General features: G+C 60.6%; 1 protein-coding gene across 1 annotated transcript; it reads left to right on the top strand.

Moving 5' to 3' along the window:
* Positions 1-4,456: 4,456 nt before the first annotated feature.
* On the top strand, positions 4,457-17,313 carry LOC126990984 (uncharacterized). Its single transcript, XM_050849629.1, has 2 exons — positions 4,457-6,857; positions 17,178-17,313. The coding sequence occupies exons 1-2, from the start codon at positions 4,557-4,559 to the stop codon at positions 17,217-17,219; spliced, it is 2,343 nt and encodes a 780-aa protein (XP_050705586.1). The 5' UTR covers positions 4,457-4,556; the 3' UTR covers positions 17,220-17,313.
* The last annotated feature ends 501 nt before the right edge of the window (positions 17,314-17,814 follow it).

Here is a 17,814-nt window from a genome sequence, read left to right on the forward strand (position 1 = left end):
TTTTCTGACCCTGGTGGTAGTCTCACAAAGTTTGAGGCTTTTTAGGGTTTGCGGGCGTTTCCAGCGATAGTTTTCTGACCCAGGTGGTAGTCTGACAAAGTTTAAGGCTTTTGTAGGGTTTGTAGGCATTTCCAAGGGTAGTTTTGCAACCCTGGTGGTAGTCTAACAGAGCTTCTGTCCCGTGAACGTAAAGAAACACTCATGAGAACACGTTTCACCTCCTTTTTGATCTTTAGAATTGAGTGATGTAAGAGACGAATGTAGTTAGACAATGCTTCTGTACCATGAACGTAAAGAAACCTTCATGGGGACGCGTTTAACCTCACTTTTGGCCTTAAGTAATGACTGATACAGGAGAAGGAAGCGTCCAAGAATACCGACCACAGCTCTCACTCCCTCTACCGCTCACTGACACGCTGATATGACAAGCTTCAGCGGCAATATCCGGATAACCAGAGAGAGCGGGACGCGAAGCCTGATATGAAACTTTGAGAACCATTACCGCTTAACTTTTTTTATGGCTATTATTGTGTGTTTGAGTTTACCTTGTGTTTCCTGTACATAGCGTTACTGAACACTTTTTTTTTTTTACTTATATGTTTTCTTAGAGAGAGAGAGAGAGAGAGAGATTCACCTAGTTTCAGATCTCTCTCTCTCTCTCTCTCTCTCTCTCTCTCTCTCATCACACATCCTCTTCATAAAACAAATAAGAAAAACTTCAACAAACACAAATGTGAAACAAAATATAAATGCTTCAACAAATCCACAAAAAAAAAATCACATAAGTGGTTCACTATGACAAGCAAACAAGACATTAAACAAGCAGACACAGACACCCGCACTGGCGATCACGAGTCCAGTATATGATCAGACCGTGGCCACACACACACACACACACACACACATACACACACAGAGGAGCTTACCTATCAAGGACGGAATGGGACAGGAGCGAGGTTAACAGAACGCCGCTGAGCTGTGTGTAAGGTGCAGCCCACGCCTCATTTAGTTCCCATCTCCACCTGTCCCGAGCAGACGTCACGTAACCAGCTGGGGGCGAGGAGGGAGTAGTCTTGAGCCGTAGAATTATTACACCTCCTCCTCCTCCTCCTCCTCCTCGTTCTCCTCCTCCACAAGCCGCAGCAACAGCACCCATACTACTAGTAAGCCAATCAAGAAGGAATTAATTGGCGTTATATGGGTTAAAATGCATAGATAACACCATACATGTCACCAGCATCCCATCTCAGCTAGCATGTCAGTTCAAAAGGAGTTAGATTAGTTTACGAAGGATTTGATAAGGCAAGAAAATAGTACAGCATCACCACTAGCATTCCCAATCCAGTTCGTAAGGAATTCAATATGCTCGTAAGGGCTTTAAAATATACAGTTACAAACTACCTCCACCAACATCAGTAGGTCACGTCAGTAGGAATTAAATTCGTCAATATGGGATTCCAGAGAGGTAAAAGGCAAGGAAATACTACTATACATCATCCCCACTGTGGCCAACTAAGGGTCATTTAGCAAGAATTCACCATAACGACCTGGCCCCCGTCGCTGTGGCATCCGTTCCTATGTATTGTACCCTTGTGTAGCGAATCTATAGCGAGAAATTACCGTATGGAACTCTCCCCCTCTCCTCCGTGGCATCATTTCCTTTGTCCCCTTGCATCGAGAGTTTATAACGAGAATTCCCCGCATAAACTCTTGGCCCCGCCTCTGCAGCATCCGTTCCTGTTTAACTTTGTCCCGAGAGCTTATAACGAGAATTCCACATACGAATGCCTCGCCCCAGTTACCGCACCACCCGCTCCTGTGTACCCTTACGTGGAGAACCTCAAGCGGTAATTTGCCGTTTGGAACTCTTGCCCCCCGCCTTCTCACCATCTCTTTACCTCGAGAGCTTATAACGAGAATTCCACGTACGGATATCTCGCCGTCTTCTTCGTAGCACACACAAGGGAGGATGTTGTAGTGACCCTCTAAATCTCTCCGTTTTCTCTTAAGCCTCTCCTCTTCCTGAACCTTTTCTTCAGTCTGCCTTCATATCCACAAATACCATTCCTCACTTTCCGTATTTCATCTTACCCAAGTGACTACATCCAAACACATACACATATATCATAGCTAACATTATAACAAACTCACTAATGTACATATTAGCATCATATCATTAACATTGTATATATTTCTGCATATTAACCATTGTAAATAGCCATCCATGATATTAAAGTCCTTTGTATACTCGCAAATAAACTGCTTCTGGGCGTCCCTACCGTCCGCCGCCCCCACCACGTGTGACTTCGCCCCACCGCCCTTGACCCAGGCCACGGGGGTCTCCCTCCTCCTTCCTCCCGCAGTGCTTTGTCCCCACCACACCCCCGTGCCTTCCCCTTCCCGCCGTCTTTAGCCCAGGCCACTGGCCACGTGTCTCCCTCCTCCTGCAGTGCTGTCCCCACCACGCCGCCGCGCCCTTCCCCTTCCCGCCGTCCCAGCCCAGGCCACGTGTCTCCCTCCTCCTGCAGTGCTGTGTCCCCACCACGCCGCCGCGCCCCGGCCCCTGCCCGCCGTCCTTAGCCCAGGCCACGGGTCTCTCTCCTCCCACAGTGCTGTGTCCCCACCACGCCGCTGCCCTTCCCCCTTCCGCTGTTCTTTAGCCCAGGCCACGTGTCTCCTCCCCCACAGTGTTCTACCACCATCCCTATAGTGACCCTGACCCCCCCCTTTCCTTCCCTTCTCCACTTCCCGCCGTCCCGCGCCCCAGGCCACGCGGGCCTCCCACCCCGCCGCGCCTTGTTCCTACCACGCCAAGGGGAACCCCCTGCCTCCCGTACTCTGACGAAGAGGATGCGGTACGACTCCCCCCAGGCGCCCGCAGCAGGGTACGCGACCCCCAGGAAGGCCCCAGGCAGCCCAGACCGGGAGCTCCCTATCACCGAAGAGTCTCTAGCGACGATGACGACAGTGGTAGACTCGTCATCGACGAGAGCCCGCCCGGAGAGCAACCCCTCCACCGAGGAGGAGCTGGACGCCCTGCTCCGCGACGAGGTGACCACAGCCATCGCGGGGAGTGACAGCCAGCTTCCCCATCCACCACCAACACCGAGGGAGGCCACACAGCTCTCCCCCCACCCAGCGGATGTGCAGCACCAAGATGGAGGAGCACATTGAAGCCGAATCCCCACGGCCAAAGCCGCTGCGCCCGGGCTGAAGGTGCTCCAGTGGAACGTGCAGGGCCTTCGACCCAAGAGGCACCAGGTGCTGCAGGCTGTCTTCGAGGAGGAGCTCGACATAGTACTCCTACAAGAGACCCTTGCGCCGGCCGACTTTGAGTGGCGCATGGCAGGCTACACCTACCATGCGCTCCCGGTCACCCAGGAAGGCGGGCGCGGCTGCGCAACGCTAGTGCGGAGCTCCATACCGCATTGCCGGATTGCCGCCCCGGTGCACTGCGGGGACGGCGTGGAGGTCCTGGCGTTACAGCTCCACCTGGGGGCCCTCTCGCTCACTGTCTACAACCTATACAGGAGCCAGCGACACGTGATGGAGGTAGGGGAGCTCTTCACCCTCGCCTCTCACTGCAGCCTCCTCGTAGCAGGAGACTTCAACGCCCACCACCCCACGCTGCACTCCGTGTCTCCCACCAACACGACGGGCCGCCACCTGGCAGTTCTCCTCGAGGACGTCCCTCACATCCACCTCCTCAACACCGGCGAGGCCACCCACATCCGCGGGGGGCGGCTTGACCTCACACTGGTGTCGAGTGACCTGTTGCCCGGCGCCACCTGGCAGGTGCACCCCACACTCACCAGCGACCACTACGGCACCATCACCACCCTCGCTGTGGCGCCGCCCATTCCCCTCTCCTGCCCCCGCGGTGGAACGTCAGGAGGGCCGACTGGTGCAAGTTTCAGGCCACTCGACGAATGGTGGTTCACCACGAGCCGCCCGCAGACCTACACCAGCAGGAGAGGGACCTGACGGCGGCTATAGAGAGCGCAGCAGACGCGGCCATCCCCAGGAGCACCTCGACCCGCCGCCGACGCCCCGACTGGTGGTTCTACAGCGAGGAGGTGCGGGAACACAACCACCGCGTCAACGTGCACAGGACGCTGTACAGGAAGCGCCCTAACGCCACCAACCAGATGCTGATGCAGGACGTGGTGGCGTGCGCGACAGGTGTCCCTGAAGGCCAAAGAGGCAAATGGCTGGAATGGTGCGCCACCTTTAACCAGCACACCTCCCAGGGCCAGCAGTGGAGAAGCCTCAGAAGGGCCTCCGGCGGGGCGGCACAGCCCCGCCCAGCTGCCCATCCTCACCAACGCCAGGAGGCAGAAAGGTTGATCGACACCTTCACCACGAGGGGCTCCAGCAACCAGCTCCCCCCCCACACCCGCCAACTCCAGCAGCGTCTACGGCCACTGCGCAACGTGGCGGTCAGGTAGGCGCGTGATGTGGCTGACGTGACGGATCAACCCTTCACATCACAGGAACTGACCAGGGCGATAAAAGGGAGAGACACGGCCGCGGGAGCGGACGGCGTGACTTACTCCATGCTGGCACACGCCGGGCCAGCCGGAGACGCCGCGCTGTTGGCCTTGCTCAACGCGTCGTGGCTGGCGGGCCGCCTGCCGCCCGCCTGGAAGGACGCTGACATTCAGCCCATACCCAAGCCCAAGGAGCCAAACAGCTTCCGGCCCATCTCCCTCCTGAGCTGCACAGGGAAAACCGCCGAAAGGATGGTGCTGTCTCGCCTCCAGTGGCGCATGGGAGGCCCGCACCCCAACGTGTTTGGCTTCACTAAGGGCAAGAGCACAGCAGACAGCCTCATCACCCTGCTGGTCCACGCCAACAACCGTCCCACCATCACGGTCTTCCTCGACCTCGAGAAAGCCTTCGAGCTAGCCAGCCCACACGCCATCCTCACCGCCCTCGTGAGAAAGGGGATCCGACGCCTACTCGCCTGGCTCCAGGACTACCTCCAACAGCGGCGGGCCTGGGTCAAGTTTCAGGGCTTCAAATCCTCCTTCATGGGCTTCGATAACGGGACCCCCCAGGGCGGCATACTCAGCCCGTGCCTGTTCAACCTCCTGATGGAGCAGCTGGTGGCGCTGCCCTTCCGGGAGGGCACCACTCTTCTGAGCTACGCCGACGACCTCGCCCTCGTCGTCACCGGGAGGGGCAACAAGCTCGCCAGGGCGCAGGAGGCACTTGACATCATCACCGACAAGTGCGAGGAGCTGGGGCTCAAGATCTCCCCTGGGAAGTCGCGGGCCATGGCCATCAGGGACACCACGCCGGCCGCACAGCTGCGCGTCCAGGGAGTCGGGCTGGCCTGGACGTCCTCCTACCAGTACCTCGGGGTATGGATAGACCAGCAACTGTCCTTCACACAGCAGGTCACCTACCTGAGAGAAAGGACGCTGGCCCGGCTCAACGTCATGAGGGCCATGACGCGGCCGTGGGCGGGCGCCACCTTCTCCGTCCTCCGGCTTTACTACCTGCGGGCGGTGCGCTCCCTGGTGGACTACAGCGCACCTGTCCTCGTAGGCCTGTCCCGGCACCAGCAACGGCGCCTGGAGGTGGTGCAGAACAACGCCATGAGGACCATGTTGGGAGCACCGCGGTGGACCAGCGCCTGCGTGATGCAGAACGAGACCCGACTGGTGCCCCTCACCTGCAGGGTGGACTGCATCATGGCCTGCCGGGTGGCCAGAGTGCTGCAGCGCGACGTGGAGGGCGTGGCGCCGGAAAGACTCCGGTTAGCCATGGCACAGGGCGTCGAGTGCCTCCACAACAACGGGTGGCTAATCGGCACCACTATTGCTGCCAACACCAGCCGGCACGCGGGTAACTGGCTGTGGCGAGAGCCGGACCGCCCGCACCCCACCTACAGGCCTTCTGCCCCCTGGGAGCCCTCTGCCGCAGTGTTCACTGCCACACAGCTGCCCGCCAGCAAGGCGCAGTGCACTACCGCGGAGCTGCGTCAGCACGCCTTGATGGCCATCGCGCAGGTCACTGAGCGGGGCGCTGCGGTATACTACACTGACGGCTCTGTCGACCCCGACAGCGGGAGGACGGGCGCCGCCTTCGTTACTGGTGGACGGCAGCGGGCGTGGAGGACATCAGACCACTGCTCCTCCATCCAAAGAAAGCTAGTGGCAATCCTGCACGCCCTCGAGCACGCACAGCATCGCCAAGAGGACACCGTCGTGCTCCACACAGACTCCCGGGGGGTCCTGCAGGCGCTACAAGGCCACCCCAAGGACAACGTGGGCCTCATCACCGCCATCCTGGGCATCCTGCAAAGCCTTGCAGCGCAAGGCAGGCGGGTGCGGCTCCACTGGATCCCCAGCCATGTGGGAGTCAGAGGGAACGACGCCGCCGACGAGGCCGCCAAGAGGGCAGCCAAAGGCCCCACCGTCACCAAACCTGTGCGGCCAAGCCTGCAACAGGCCAAGACACAGGCCAAACACGCAGCAGTCCACCACGCCCACCAGCAGCTCCGAGAACTGGAGGGGACAAAGAAACAGGCAGCCTGGTACGCTGCGGCCACCGCCTACACCCAACTGGACGCCGCCTATCAGCAGCGCAGGGCAGACGACGCGTTGCTGCAGCGCCTCAGACTGGGCTACTGCACCAGGGAGGAGCTGTACGACGGCTTCGATGGGCGGATATGCGAGCACTGTGAAGAGCGCGCCCGCCGCCCCCTGGTGCACTACCTCCTGTCTTGCCCAGCCACCGCGCGCCTCAGACCAGCGCCAGCGGCTGCCGCCCATCCTGCAGGAGACGGCGGGCCCCTGAGGCGGTGTGAAGCCAAGGCCGCCCTCACGGTCCGACACACCCCGACACAGGTCCTCCTCGAGGTGCTACGGGCGGCACCTCCCCCACGGTGACCAACGCCCGCACCCCGCACAGCCGGGCGACGGGAGCCGCGCTGACAGCGCTGCCACGACACCACGCCGCTAGCCTGCACCGCCACCGAACACCCGACAGCGGCGGGGCGATGCCCGCTTTGTCCAACTATATCATATTGTTTCCGTGTATTTATTATGTATCAGAGCATGTACATGTAATGGATGATAATCACGGGCATCAGATATATTGTATAGTTGCACAATAAACCTCTACAAAAAAAAACTGCTTCTGGGCACCTCCCCGCCGTCCTTGACCCAGGCCACGGGGGTCTCCCTCCTCCTTCCTCCCGCAGTGCTTTGTCCCCACCACGCCACCGTGCCCTTCCCCTTCCCGCCGTCCTTAGCCCGGGCCATGTGTCTCCCTCCTCCCGCAGTGCTGTGTCCCCACCACGCCGCCGGGCCCTTCCCCTTCCCGCCGTCCTTTAACCCAGGCCACGTGTCTCCCTCCTCCCACAGTGCTGTGTCCCCACCACGCCGCCGCGCCCTTTCCCCTTCCCGCCGTCCTTAGCCCAGGCCACGTGTCTCCCTCCTCCCACAGTGCTGTGTCCCCACCACGCCGCCGCGCCCTTTCCCCTTCCCGCCGTCCTTAACCCAGGCCACGTGTCTCCCTCCTCCCACAGTGCTGTGTCCCCACCACGCCGCCGCGCCCTTTCCCCTTCCCGCCGTCCTTAACCCAGGCCACGTGTCTCCCTCCTCCCACAGTGTTGTGACCCCACCACGCCGCCGCGCCCTTTCCCCTTCCCGCCGTCCTTAACCCAGGCCACGTGTATCCCTCCTCCCGCAGTACTGTGTCCCCACCACGCCGCCGCGCCCCTTCCCCTTCCCACCGTCTTTGGCCCAGGTCACGGATCACCTTCCTCCCACAGTGCTGTGTCCCCACCACGCTGCCGCGCCCCTTCCCCTTCCCGCCGTCCTTTAGCCCAGGCCACATGTCTCCCTCCTCCCACAGTGTTCTACCACCACCCCTATAGTGACCCCTTTCCTTCCCTTCCCCACTTCCCGCCGTCCTGTGCCCCAGGCCACGCGGGCCTCCCACCCCGCCGTGTCTTGTTCCTACCACGCCAAGGGGAACCCCCTGCCTCCCGTACTATGACGAAGAGGATGCGGTTCGACTCCCCCCAGGCGCCCTCAGCAGGGTACTCGACCCCCAGGAAGGCCCCCGGCAACCCAGATCATGAGCTCTCTCTCGACGAAGAGGATCCTAGTGACGATGACGAGAGTGGCAGACTCGTCATCGACGAGAGCGTCCGGAGCGAAGACCAGCGAGAGGACGACAACGAGACCGCCGGAGGCTGGATCACGGTGTCCAGGAACCGGCGCAGCGCCCGAGCCAGTGTGGCGTGGAGGTCCTGGCGTTACAGCTCCACCTGGGGGCCCTCTCGCTCACTGTCTACAACCTATACAGGAGCCAGCGACACGTGATGGAGGTAGGGGAGCTCTTCACCAGCGCCTCTCACTCCAGCCTCCTCGTAGCAGGAGACTTCAACGCCCACCACCCCACGCTGCACTCCGTGTCTCCCACCAACACGACGGGCCGCCACCTGGCAGTTCTCCTCGAGGACGTCCCTCACATCCACCTCCTCAACACCGGCGAGGCCACCCACATCCGCGGGGGGCGGCTTGACCTCACACTGGTGTCGAGTGACCTGTTGCCCGGCTCCACCTGGCAGGTGCACCCCACACTCACCAGCGACCACTACGGCACCATCACCACCCTCGCTGTGGCGCCGCCCATTCCCCCTCTCCCGCCCCCGCGGTGGAACGTCAGGAGGGCCGACTGGTGCAAGTTTCAGGCCACTCTCGACGAATGGTGGTCCACCTACGAGCCGCCCGCAGACCTACACCAGCAGGAGAGGGACCTGACGGCAGCTACAGAGAGCGCAGCAGACGCGGCCATCCCCAGGAGCACCTCGAGCCGCCGCCGACGCCCCGACTGGTGGTTCTACAGCGAGGAGGTGCGGGAACACAACCACCGCGTCAACGTGCACAGGAAGCTGTACAGGAAGCGCCCTAACGCCACCAACCAGATGCTCCTGCAGGACGTGGTGGCGCGTGCGCGACAGGTGTCCCTGAAGGCCAAAGAGGCAAAATGGCTGGAATGGTGCGCCACCTTTAACCAGCACACCTCCCAGGGCCAGCTGTGGAGAAGCCTCAGAAGGGCCTCCGGGGCTTCGCAGCCCCGCCCAGCCGCCCATCCTCACCCACGCCAGGAGGCAGAAAGGTTGATCGACACCTTCACCACGAGGGGCTCCAGCAACCAGCTCCCCCCCCACACCCGCCAACTCCAGCAGCGTCTACGGCCACTGCGCGACGCGGCGGTCAGGGAGGCGCGTGATGTGGCTGACGTGACGGATCAACCCTTCACATCACAGGAACTGACCAGGGCGATGAAAGGTAGAGACACGGCCGCGGGAGCGGACGGCGTGACTTACTCCATGCTGGCACACGCCGGGCCCGCCGGAGACGCCGCGCTGTTGGCCTTGCTCAACACGTCGTGGCTGGCGGGCCGCCTGCCGCCCGACTGGAAGGACGCTGACATTCAGCCCATACCCAAGCCCAAGGAGCGAAACAGCTTCCGGCCCATCTCCCTCCTGAGCTGCACAGGGAAAACCGCCGAAAGGATGGTGCTGTCTCGCCTCCAGTGGCGCATGGGAAGCCCGCACCCCAACGTGTTTGGCTTCACTAAGGGCAAGAGCACAGCAGACAGCCTCATCACCCTGCTGGTCCACGCCAACAACCGTCCCACCATCACGGTCTTCCTCGACCTCGTGAAAGCCTTCGAGCTAGCCAACCCACACGCCATCCTCACCGCCCTCGTGAGAAAGGGGATCCGAGGACGCCTACTCGCCTGGCTCCAGGACTACCTCCAACAGCGGCGGGCCTGGGTCAAGTTTCAGGGCTTCAGATCCTCCTTCAGGGGCTTCGATAACGGGACCCCCCAGGGCGGCATACTCTGCCCGTGCCTGTTCAACCTCCTGATGGAGCAGCTGGTGGCGCTGCCCTTCCGGGAGGGCACCACTCTTCTGAGCTACGCCGACGACCTCGCCCTCGTCGTCACCGGGAGGGGCAACAAGCTCGCCAGGGCGCAGGAGGCACTTGACATCATCACCGACAAGTGCAAGAAGCTGGGGCTCAAGATCTCCCCTGGGAAGTCGCGGGCCATGGCCATCAGGGACACCACGCCGGCCGCACAGCTGCGCGTCCAGGGAGTCGGGCTGGCCTGGACGTCCTCCTACCAGTACCTCGGGGTGTGGATAGACCAGCAGCTGTCCTTCACACAGCAGGTCACCTACCTGAGAGAAAGGACGCTGGCTACCTACCTGAGAGAAGAGCGCGCCCGCCGCCCCCTGGTGCACTACCTCCTGTCTTGCCCAGCCACCGCGCGCCTCAGCCCAGCGCCAGCTGCTGCCGCCCATCCTGCAGGAGACGGCCGGTCCCTGAGGCGGTGTGAAGCCAAGGCCGCCCTCACGGTCCGACACACCCTGACACAGGTCCTCCTCGAGGTGCTCCGGGCGGCACCTCCCCCACGGTGACCAACGCCCGCACCCCGCACAGCCGCTAGCCTGCACCGCCACCGAACACCCCCGACAGCGGCGGGCCGATGCCCGCTTTGTCCAACGATATAATATTGTTTCCGTGTATTTATTATGTATCCGAGCATGTGCATGTAATGGATGCAAATCACGGGCATCACAAATATTGTATAGTTGCACAATAAACCTCTACAAAAAAAAAAAATGCTTCTGGCCGGGCAGTCTCGCGCGCGACCCTGAAAAGAGTGGACGCTGGTTCCCGCTCCGCTCCACGGGGTTAGGTCAACAGGTTCAGCCCGGCAGCGCATCGAGGCACCCTGGGTGTGGCGGCCCTCGACATAAGAACATAAGAACGCAGGAGTCTACAAGAGGCCGGTAGGCCTGTACGAGGCAGCTCCTTTGACCCTAAGCTCCCGTGTATCTAACCCCACCTAATATCGCTGTCCATGAATTTATCTAGTCTATTTTTGAATGTGACAATTGTATTGGCACTCACCACATGACTGCTAAGCCTATTCCACTCATCCACCACCCTGTTAGTAAACCAATTTTTGCCTATGTCCCTGTTGAATCTGAATTTATCCAGTTTAAACCCGTTACTTCGTGTCCTACCCGGTTCTCTTACCAACAAAACCTTATGAATGTCTCCCTTATTAAAGCCCTTCATCCATTTATAAACCTCGATCATGTCTCCACGCACCCTTCGCCTTTCTAGAGAATGCAAGTTTAACTGTTCGAGTCTTTCCTCGTATGGCAAGTTTCTCAACCATCATCTTAGTCATCCTCCTCTGCACCGATTCTAACATTTTGATATCCATTCTATAGTAAGGTGACCAGAACTGAACCGCATAGTCAAGATGAGGTCTAACTAATGCTAAATATAGTTTGAGGAAGACTTCGGGGCTTCTGTTGCTTACGCTCCTTGAAATAAATCCCAGTACCCTATTAGCTCGATTTCTAACTTGAATGCATTGTGCCCTTGGACGGAGATCAGAGCTCACTAAGACCCCTAAATCCCTCTCGCACCCAGACCTGCTTATGAGAGTGTCATTTAAGCAATAGTTATGTGAGGGGTTGTTCCTACCTACACTCAGAATACTGCACTTCCCTACATTGAACTCCATCTGCCATTTATCCGCCCAGTCATATAATCTGTTGAGTTCACCCTGGAGAATACTAGCGTCCTGATCCGACTCAATTACTCTACCGATCTTGGTATCATCTGCAAATTTACTAACATCACTACTAATTCCTGTATCTAAGTCATTGATATAAATAATAAACAAAAGTGGACCTAATACCGAACCTTGTGGGACCCCACTCGTAACACATCCCCAGTCAGATCTTTTACCATTGATTTGCACTCTTTGCTTCCTATTGCTAAGCCACGCCTTGACCCAGTTCAAAACTTTACCCTCTACTCCGTGAGCCTGTAATTTAAGCAACAGTCGTTGGTGAGGAACTTTGTTAAACGCTTTACTAAAATCAAGATAGATTACATCATAATTTTCATCTCTGTCAACCGCCTCAAATACTTTATTGTAGAAGGACAAGAGATTGGTGAGGCATGACCTACCTTTTGTGAACCCATGCTGCGAGTCGTGAATTAAGCTATGTTTCCCTAAATGCTCCCGAATGTTCCTGGCTATTATGGACTCCAGCATCTTCCCTAAAACCGATGTTAAGCTAATTGGGCGATAGTTTGAAGCAACTGACCTGTCCCCCTTTTTAAAAATCGGCGTCACATTAGCTACTTTCCATAGGCTCGGCACATAGCCAGTATTTACCGACATCTTAAAGAACTGATGTCCTCAGCTTCCCCCGCTCTACACCTCGTTTAGCAACGAACGCGTCGGTCCCTTGTGCTAAGGGTGGGGCGTCCCTACCGTCCGCCGCCCCCACCACGTGTGCCCTCTCCCCGCCGTCCTTGACCCAGGCCACGGGGGTCTCCCTCCTCCTTCCTCCCGCAGTGCTGTGTCCCCACCACACCACCGTGCCCTTCCCCTTCCTGCCGTCCTTAGCCCAGGCCACGTGTCTCCCTCCTCCCGCAGTGCTGTGTCCCCACCACGCCGCCGCGCCCCTTCCCCTCCCCTTCCCGCCGTCCTTAACCCAGGCCACGTGTCTCCCTCTTCCCACAGTGCTGTGTCCCCACCACGCCGCCGCGCCCCTTCCCCTTCCCGCCGTCCTTAGCCCAGGCCACGTGTCTCCCTCCTCCCGTAGTGCTGTGTCCCCACCAAGCCGCCGCGCCCTTCCCCTTCCCGCCGTCCTTTAGCCCAGGCCACGGGTCTCCCTCCCCCCACAGTGTTCTACCACCACCCCTATAGTGACCCCTCTCCTTCCCTTCTCCACTTCCCACCGTCCTGTGCCCCAGGCCACGCAGGCCTCCCACCCCGCCGTGCCTTGTTCCTACCACGCCAAGGGGAACCCCCTGCCTCCCGTACTATGACGAAGAGGATGCGCTTCGACTCCCCCCAGGCGCCCTCAGCAGGGTACGCGACCCCCAGGAAGGCCCCAGGCAGCCCAGACCAGGAGCTCCCTATCACCGAAGAGGCTCCTAGCGACGATGACGAGAGTGGTAGACTCGTCATCGACGAGAGCGCCAGGAGCGAGGACCAGCGTGAGGACGACAACGGGAACGACGAAGGCTGGATCACGGTGTCCAGGACCCGGAGCGGCGCCCGACCAAAATTCAAGCTGGGAACCCTACGAAATGCAGCCAGTGCTTACCAGGCTGTGACTGCACTCGAGGGCGAGCACCCCAGCCTCAAAATAGAGGTGAGGCCAACGCTAGCCGGCGAATACATCCTCACCCCCAAGGACGACGAGTCGGCGGCACTCCTGCGCCGCCTCGCTCAGGAGGGCGACAGGGTGATCCTCCTCGACCCGAGCGAGAGGAGGCACAGGGTGGTATTAGAGCGCTACCCCGTCAGCCTCCCCCTTGAGGCGATAGAGGCCCACCCCCATGTGGTCTCCGTCAAGCGGCTACGGGCGGGCAGGTTTAATATCCCCACCAGGCAGGTGCTACTGGTGTACGAGGGACCACCGCCACCCAAGCTCGACCTGGGCAGCTGGGGCCGCTACTTCCTGCGCCCCGACCGAGGAAAGCCTGTGAGGTGCCACCGCTTCGGCCACCTCAAGGCAACATGCAAGTACCCCGTCAGGTGTGGCGTGTGCAGCCAGGCCCACCCGACGGAGGAATGCATCGGGCGCCACAAGGCCAAAGAGGCCACCACCGCCAGGTGCCCAAACTGCAACAAAAAGCACCACACGTGGAACGCTCAGTGCCTCGAGAGACGCCGGAGGACGCAGGCACGGGGACCCCAGCAGCTGCAACAGGAACCACGCGGGCACCCACGTCGCCATGGCAACCACCGATTTGTTCCCGCGCCACTGCCAACCGGGCCGGCGTGTGTCACCCGACCACCCCCCAAAGACCCCAGGGACCCTGCACCTGGAGAGGCCACCTCAGGTCAGGCCGGATTTAGGGAGGGCGAGCAGCCGACAATGAGGGAAGGAAACCCCACCACCAGCCCTGCTAATCCTGCTAATCCCCCGCCACACCTTCCCTCCTCCCAACAGCCTCTACCACAGAGGAGAGGGAATGGCAGGCGCCGCCAACGACAGCGAGCACACCACAGGGAGCCCCAACCCACCGCCCCGCCCGCAGCCCAGCAACCCATCGCCCCGCCCGCAGCGCAGCAACCCATCACTCCGCCCGCAGCGCAACCCACTTCCCCGCCACAACACTCGAATGGTCGTGCACCCTCAGGGGACAGCACGGGCTTCAGCGAGGAGACCCGCGCCATAGTCAACACCATCCTCGAGCGTGTGGTGCAGGTGGTGAAGATGATGCTGGCCCGCCCGGAGAGCAACCCTTCCACCGAGGAGGAGCTGGACGCCCTGCTCCGCGACGAGGTGACCACAGCCATCGCGGGGAGTGACAGCCAGCTTCCCCATCCACCACCAACACCGAGGGAGGCCACACAGCTCTCCCCTCACCCAGCGGATGTGCGGCACCAAGATGGAGAAGCACACTTAAGCCGAACCCCCCACGGCCAAAGCTGCTGCGCCCGGGCTGAAGGTGCTCCAGTGGAACGTGCAGGGCCTTCGACCCAAGAGGCACCAGGTGCTGCAGGTTGTCTTCGAGGAGGAGCTCGACATAGTCCTCCTACAAGAGACCCTTGCGCCGGCCGACTTTGAGTGGCGCATGGCAGGCTACACCTACCATGCGCTCCCGGCCACACAGGAAGGCGGGCGCGGCTGCGCAACGCTAGTGCGGAGCTCCATACCGCATCGCCGGATTGCCGCCCCGGTGCACTGCGGAGACGGCGTGGAGGTCCTGGCGTTACAGCTCCACCTGGGGGCCCTCTCGCTCACTGACCAGGGCGATGAGAGGGAGAGACACGGGCGCGGGAGCGGACGGCGTGACTTACTCCATGCTGGCACACGCCGGGCCCGCCGGAGACGCCGTGCTGCTGGCCTTGCTCAACGCGTCGTGGCTGGCGGGCCGCCTGCCGCCCGCCTGGAAGGACGCTGACATTCAGCCCATACCCAAGCCCAAGGAGCCAAACAGCTTCCGGCCCATCTCCCTCCTGAGCTGCACAGGGAAAACCGCCGAAAGGATGGTGCTGTCTCGCCTCCAGTGGCGCATGGGAGGCCCGCACCCCAACGTGTTTGGCTTCACTAAGGGCAAGAGCACAGCAGACAGCCTCATCACCCTGCTGGTCCACGCCAACAACCGTCCCACCATCACGGTCTTCCTCGACCTCGAGAAAGCCTTCGAGCTAGCCAGCCCACACACCATCCTCACCGCCCTCGTGAGAAAGGGGATCCGAGGACGCCTACTCGCCTGGCTCCAGGACTACCTCCAACAGCGGCGGGCCTGGGTCAAGTTTCAGGGCCTCAAATCCTCCTTCAGGGGCTTCGATAACGGGACCCCCCAGGGCGGCATACTCAGCCCGTGCCTGTTCAACCTCCTGATGGAGCAGCTGGTGGCGCTGCCCTTCCGGGAGGGCACCACTCTTCTGAGCTACGCCGACGACCTCGCCCTCGTCGTCACCGGGAGGGGCAACAAGCTCACCAGGGCGCAGGAGGCACTTGACATCATCACCGACAAGTGCGAGGAGCTGGGGCTCAAGATCTCCCCTGGGAAGTCGCGGGCCATGGCCATCAGGGACACCACACCTGCCGCACAGCTGCGCGTCCAGGGAGTCGGGCTGGCCTGGACGTCCTCCTACCAGTACCTCGGGGTATGGATAGACCAGCAGCTGTCCTTCACACAGCAGGTCACCTACCTGATAGAAAGGACGCTGGCCCGGCTCAACGTCATGAGGGCCATGACGCGGCCGTGGGCGGGCGCCACCTTCTCCGTCCTCCGGCTTTACTACCTGCGGGCGGTGCGCTCCCTGGTGGACTACAGCGCACCTGTCCTCGTAGGCCTGTCCCGGCACCAGCAACGGCGCCTGGAGGTGGTGCAGAACAGCGCCATGAGGACCATGTTGGGAGCACCGCGGTGGACCAGCGCCTGCGTGATGCAGAACGAGACCCGACTGGTGCCCCTCACCTGCAGGGTGGACTGCATCATGGCCTGCCGGGTGGCCAGAGTGCTGCAGCGCGACGTGGAGGGCGTGGCGCCGGAAAGACCTGGTTAGCCATGGCACAGGGCGTCGAGTGCCTCAACAACGGGTGGCTAATCGGCACCACTATTGCTGCCAACACCAGCCGGCACGCGGGTAACTGGCTGTGGCGAGAGCCGGACCGCCCGCACCCCACCTACAGGCCTTCTACCCCCTGGGAGCCCTCCGCCGCAGTGTTCACTGCCACACAGCTGCCCGCCAGCAAGGCGCAGTGCTCTACCGCGGAGCTGCATCAGCACGCCTTGATGGCCATGGCACAGGTCACTGCGGTGTACTACACTGACGGCTCTGTCGACCCCGACAACAGGAGGACAGGCACCGCCTTCGTCACTGGTGGACGGCAGCGGGCGTGGAGGACATCAGACCACTGCTCCACCCTCCAAACAGAGCTAGTGGCAATCCTGCACGCCCTCGAGCACGCACAGCACCGCCAAGAGGCCACCGTCGTGCTCCACACAGACTCCCGGGGGGCCCTGCAGGCGCTACAAGGCCACCCCAAGGACAACGTGGGCCTCATCACCGCCATCCTGGGCATCCTGCAAAGCCTTGCAGCGCAAGGCAGGCGGGTGCGGCTCCACTGGATCCCCAGCCATGTGGGAGTCAGAGGGAACGACGCCGCCGACGAGGCCGCCAAGAGGGCAGCCAAAGGCCTCACCGTCATCAAACCTGTGCGGCCAAGCCTGCAACAGGCCAAGACACAGGCCAAACACGCAGCAGTCCACCACGCCCACCAGCAGCTCCGAGAACTGGAGGGGACAAAGAAACAGGCAGCCTGGTATGCTGCAGCCACCGCCTACACCCAACTGGACGCCGCCTACCAGCAGCGCAGGGCAGACGACGCGTTGCTGCAGCGCCTCAGACTGGGCTACTGCACCAGGGAGGAGCTGTACGACGGCTTCGATGAGCGGATATGCGAGCACTGCGAAGAGCGCGCCCGCCGCCCCTTGGTGCACTACCTCCTGTCCTGCCCAGCCACCGCGCTCCTCAGACCAGCGCCAGCGGCTGCCGCCCATCCTGCAGGAGGAGGCCGGCTCCTGAGGCGGTGTGAAGCCAAGGCCGCCCTCACGGTCCGACACACCCCGACACAGGTCCTCCTCGAGGTGCTACGGGCGGCACCTCCCCCACGGTGACCAACGCCCGCACCCCGCACAGCCGGGCGACGTGAGCCGCGCTGACAGCGCTGCCACGACACCACGCCGCTAGCCTGCACCGCCACCGAACACCCGACAGCGGCGGGCCGATGCCCGCTTTGTCCAACTATATCATATTGTTTCCGTGTATTTATTATGCATCCGAGCATGTGCATGTAATGGATGCAAATCACGGGCATCACAAATATTGTATAGTTGCACAATAAACCTCTACAAAAAAAAAAGCCTCGTCAGTGGAGTCACTACCAGGTTATCAGTCGTATCTCTGAACCTAACAGACGGCCTTAACGGAATCACACGGCGTTGTACCAGTTACAACGTATGCCGTCTGGAAAACATACAAACATAAATGTTTGGTTTTCGTAGTAGCGGACTAAGCTGCAGCTACAATGTAGAGCAGCCGGGGAAGGTAAGTGTTGGCGGCAGCTAATTAAAAGGAATATACGCTCTCAGGTGATGCAAGGTGGACAAACAAGGCAGGTTAATTAGGCGTCCTATGATGGTGGTGGTGAAGATGGTGGTGATGGTGGTGGTGGTGGTGGTGATGTTGTTACTATCATTATTGTTTTGGTTG

The sequence above is a fragment of the Eriocheir sinensis genome, unplaced genomic scaffold (genome assembly GCF_024679095.1).
Source record: "Eriocheir sinensis breed Jianghai 21 unplaced genomic scaffold, ASM2467909v1 Scaffold23, whole genome shotgun sequence".
Taxonomy (NCBI): Eukaryota; Metazoa; Arthropoda; class Malacostraca; order Decapoda; family Varunidae; genus Eriocheir; species Eriocheir sinensis.

What these genes read in the sequence shown, in the direction of transcription:
- LOC126990984 (XM_050849629.1), top strand. Translation starts at nt 4,557, where the DNA reads ATGCTGGCACACGCCGGGCCAGCCGGAGACGCCGCGCTGTTGGCCTTG. An exon ending in TCCGACACACCCCGACACAG is followed by an intron (nt 6,858 to 17,177) that starts GTCCTCCTCGAG and finishes ACCCCGACACAG; the next exon opens with GTCCTCCTCGAGGTGCTACG.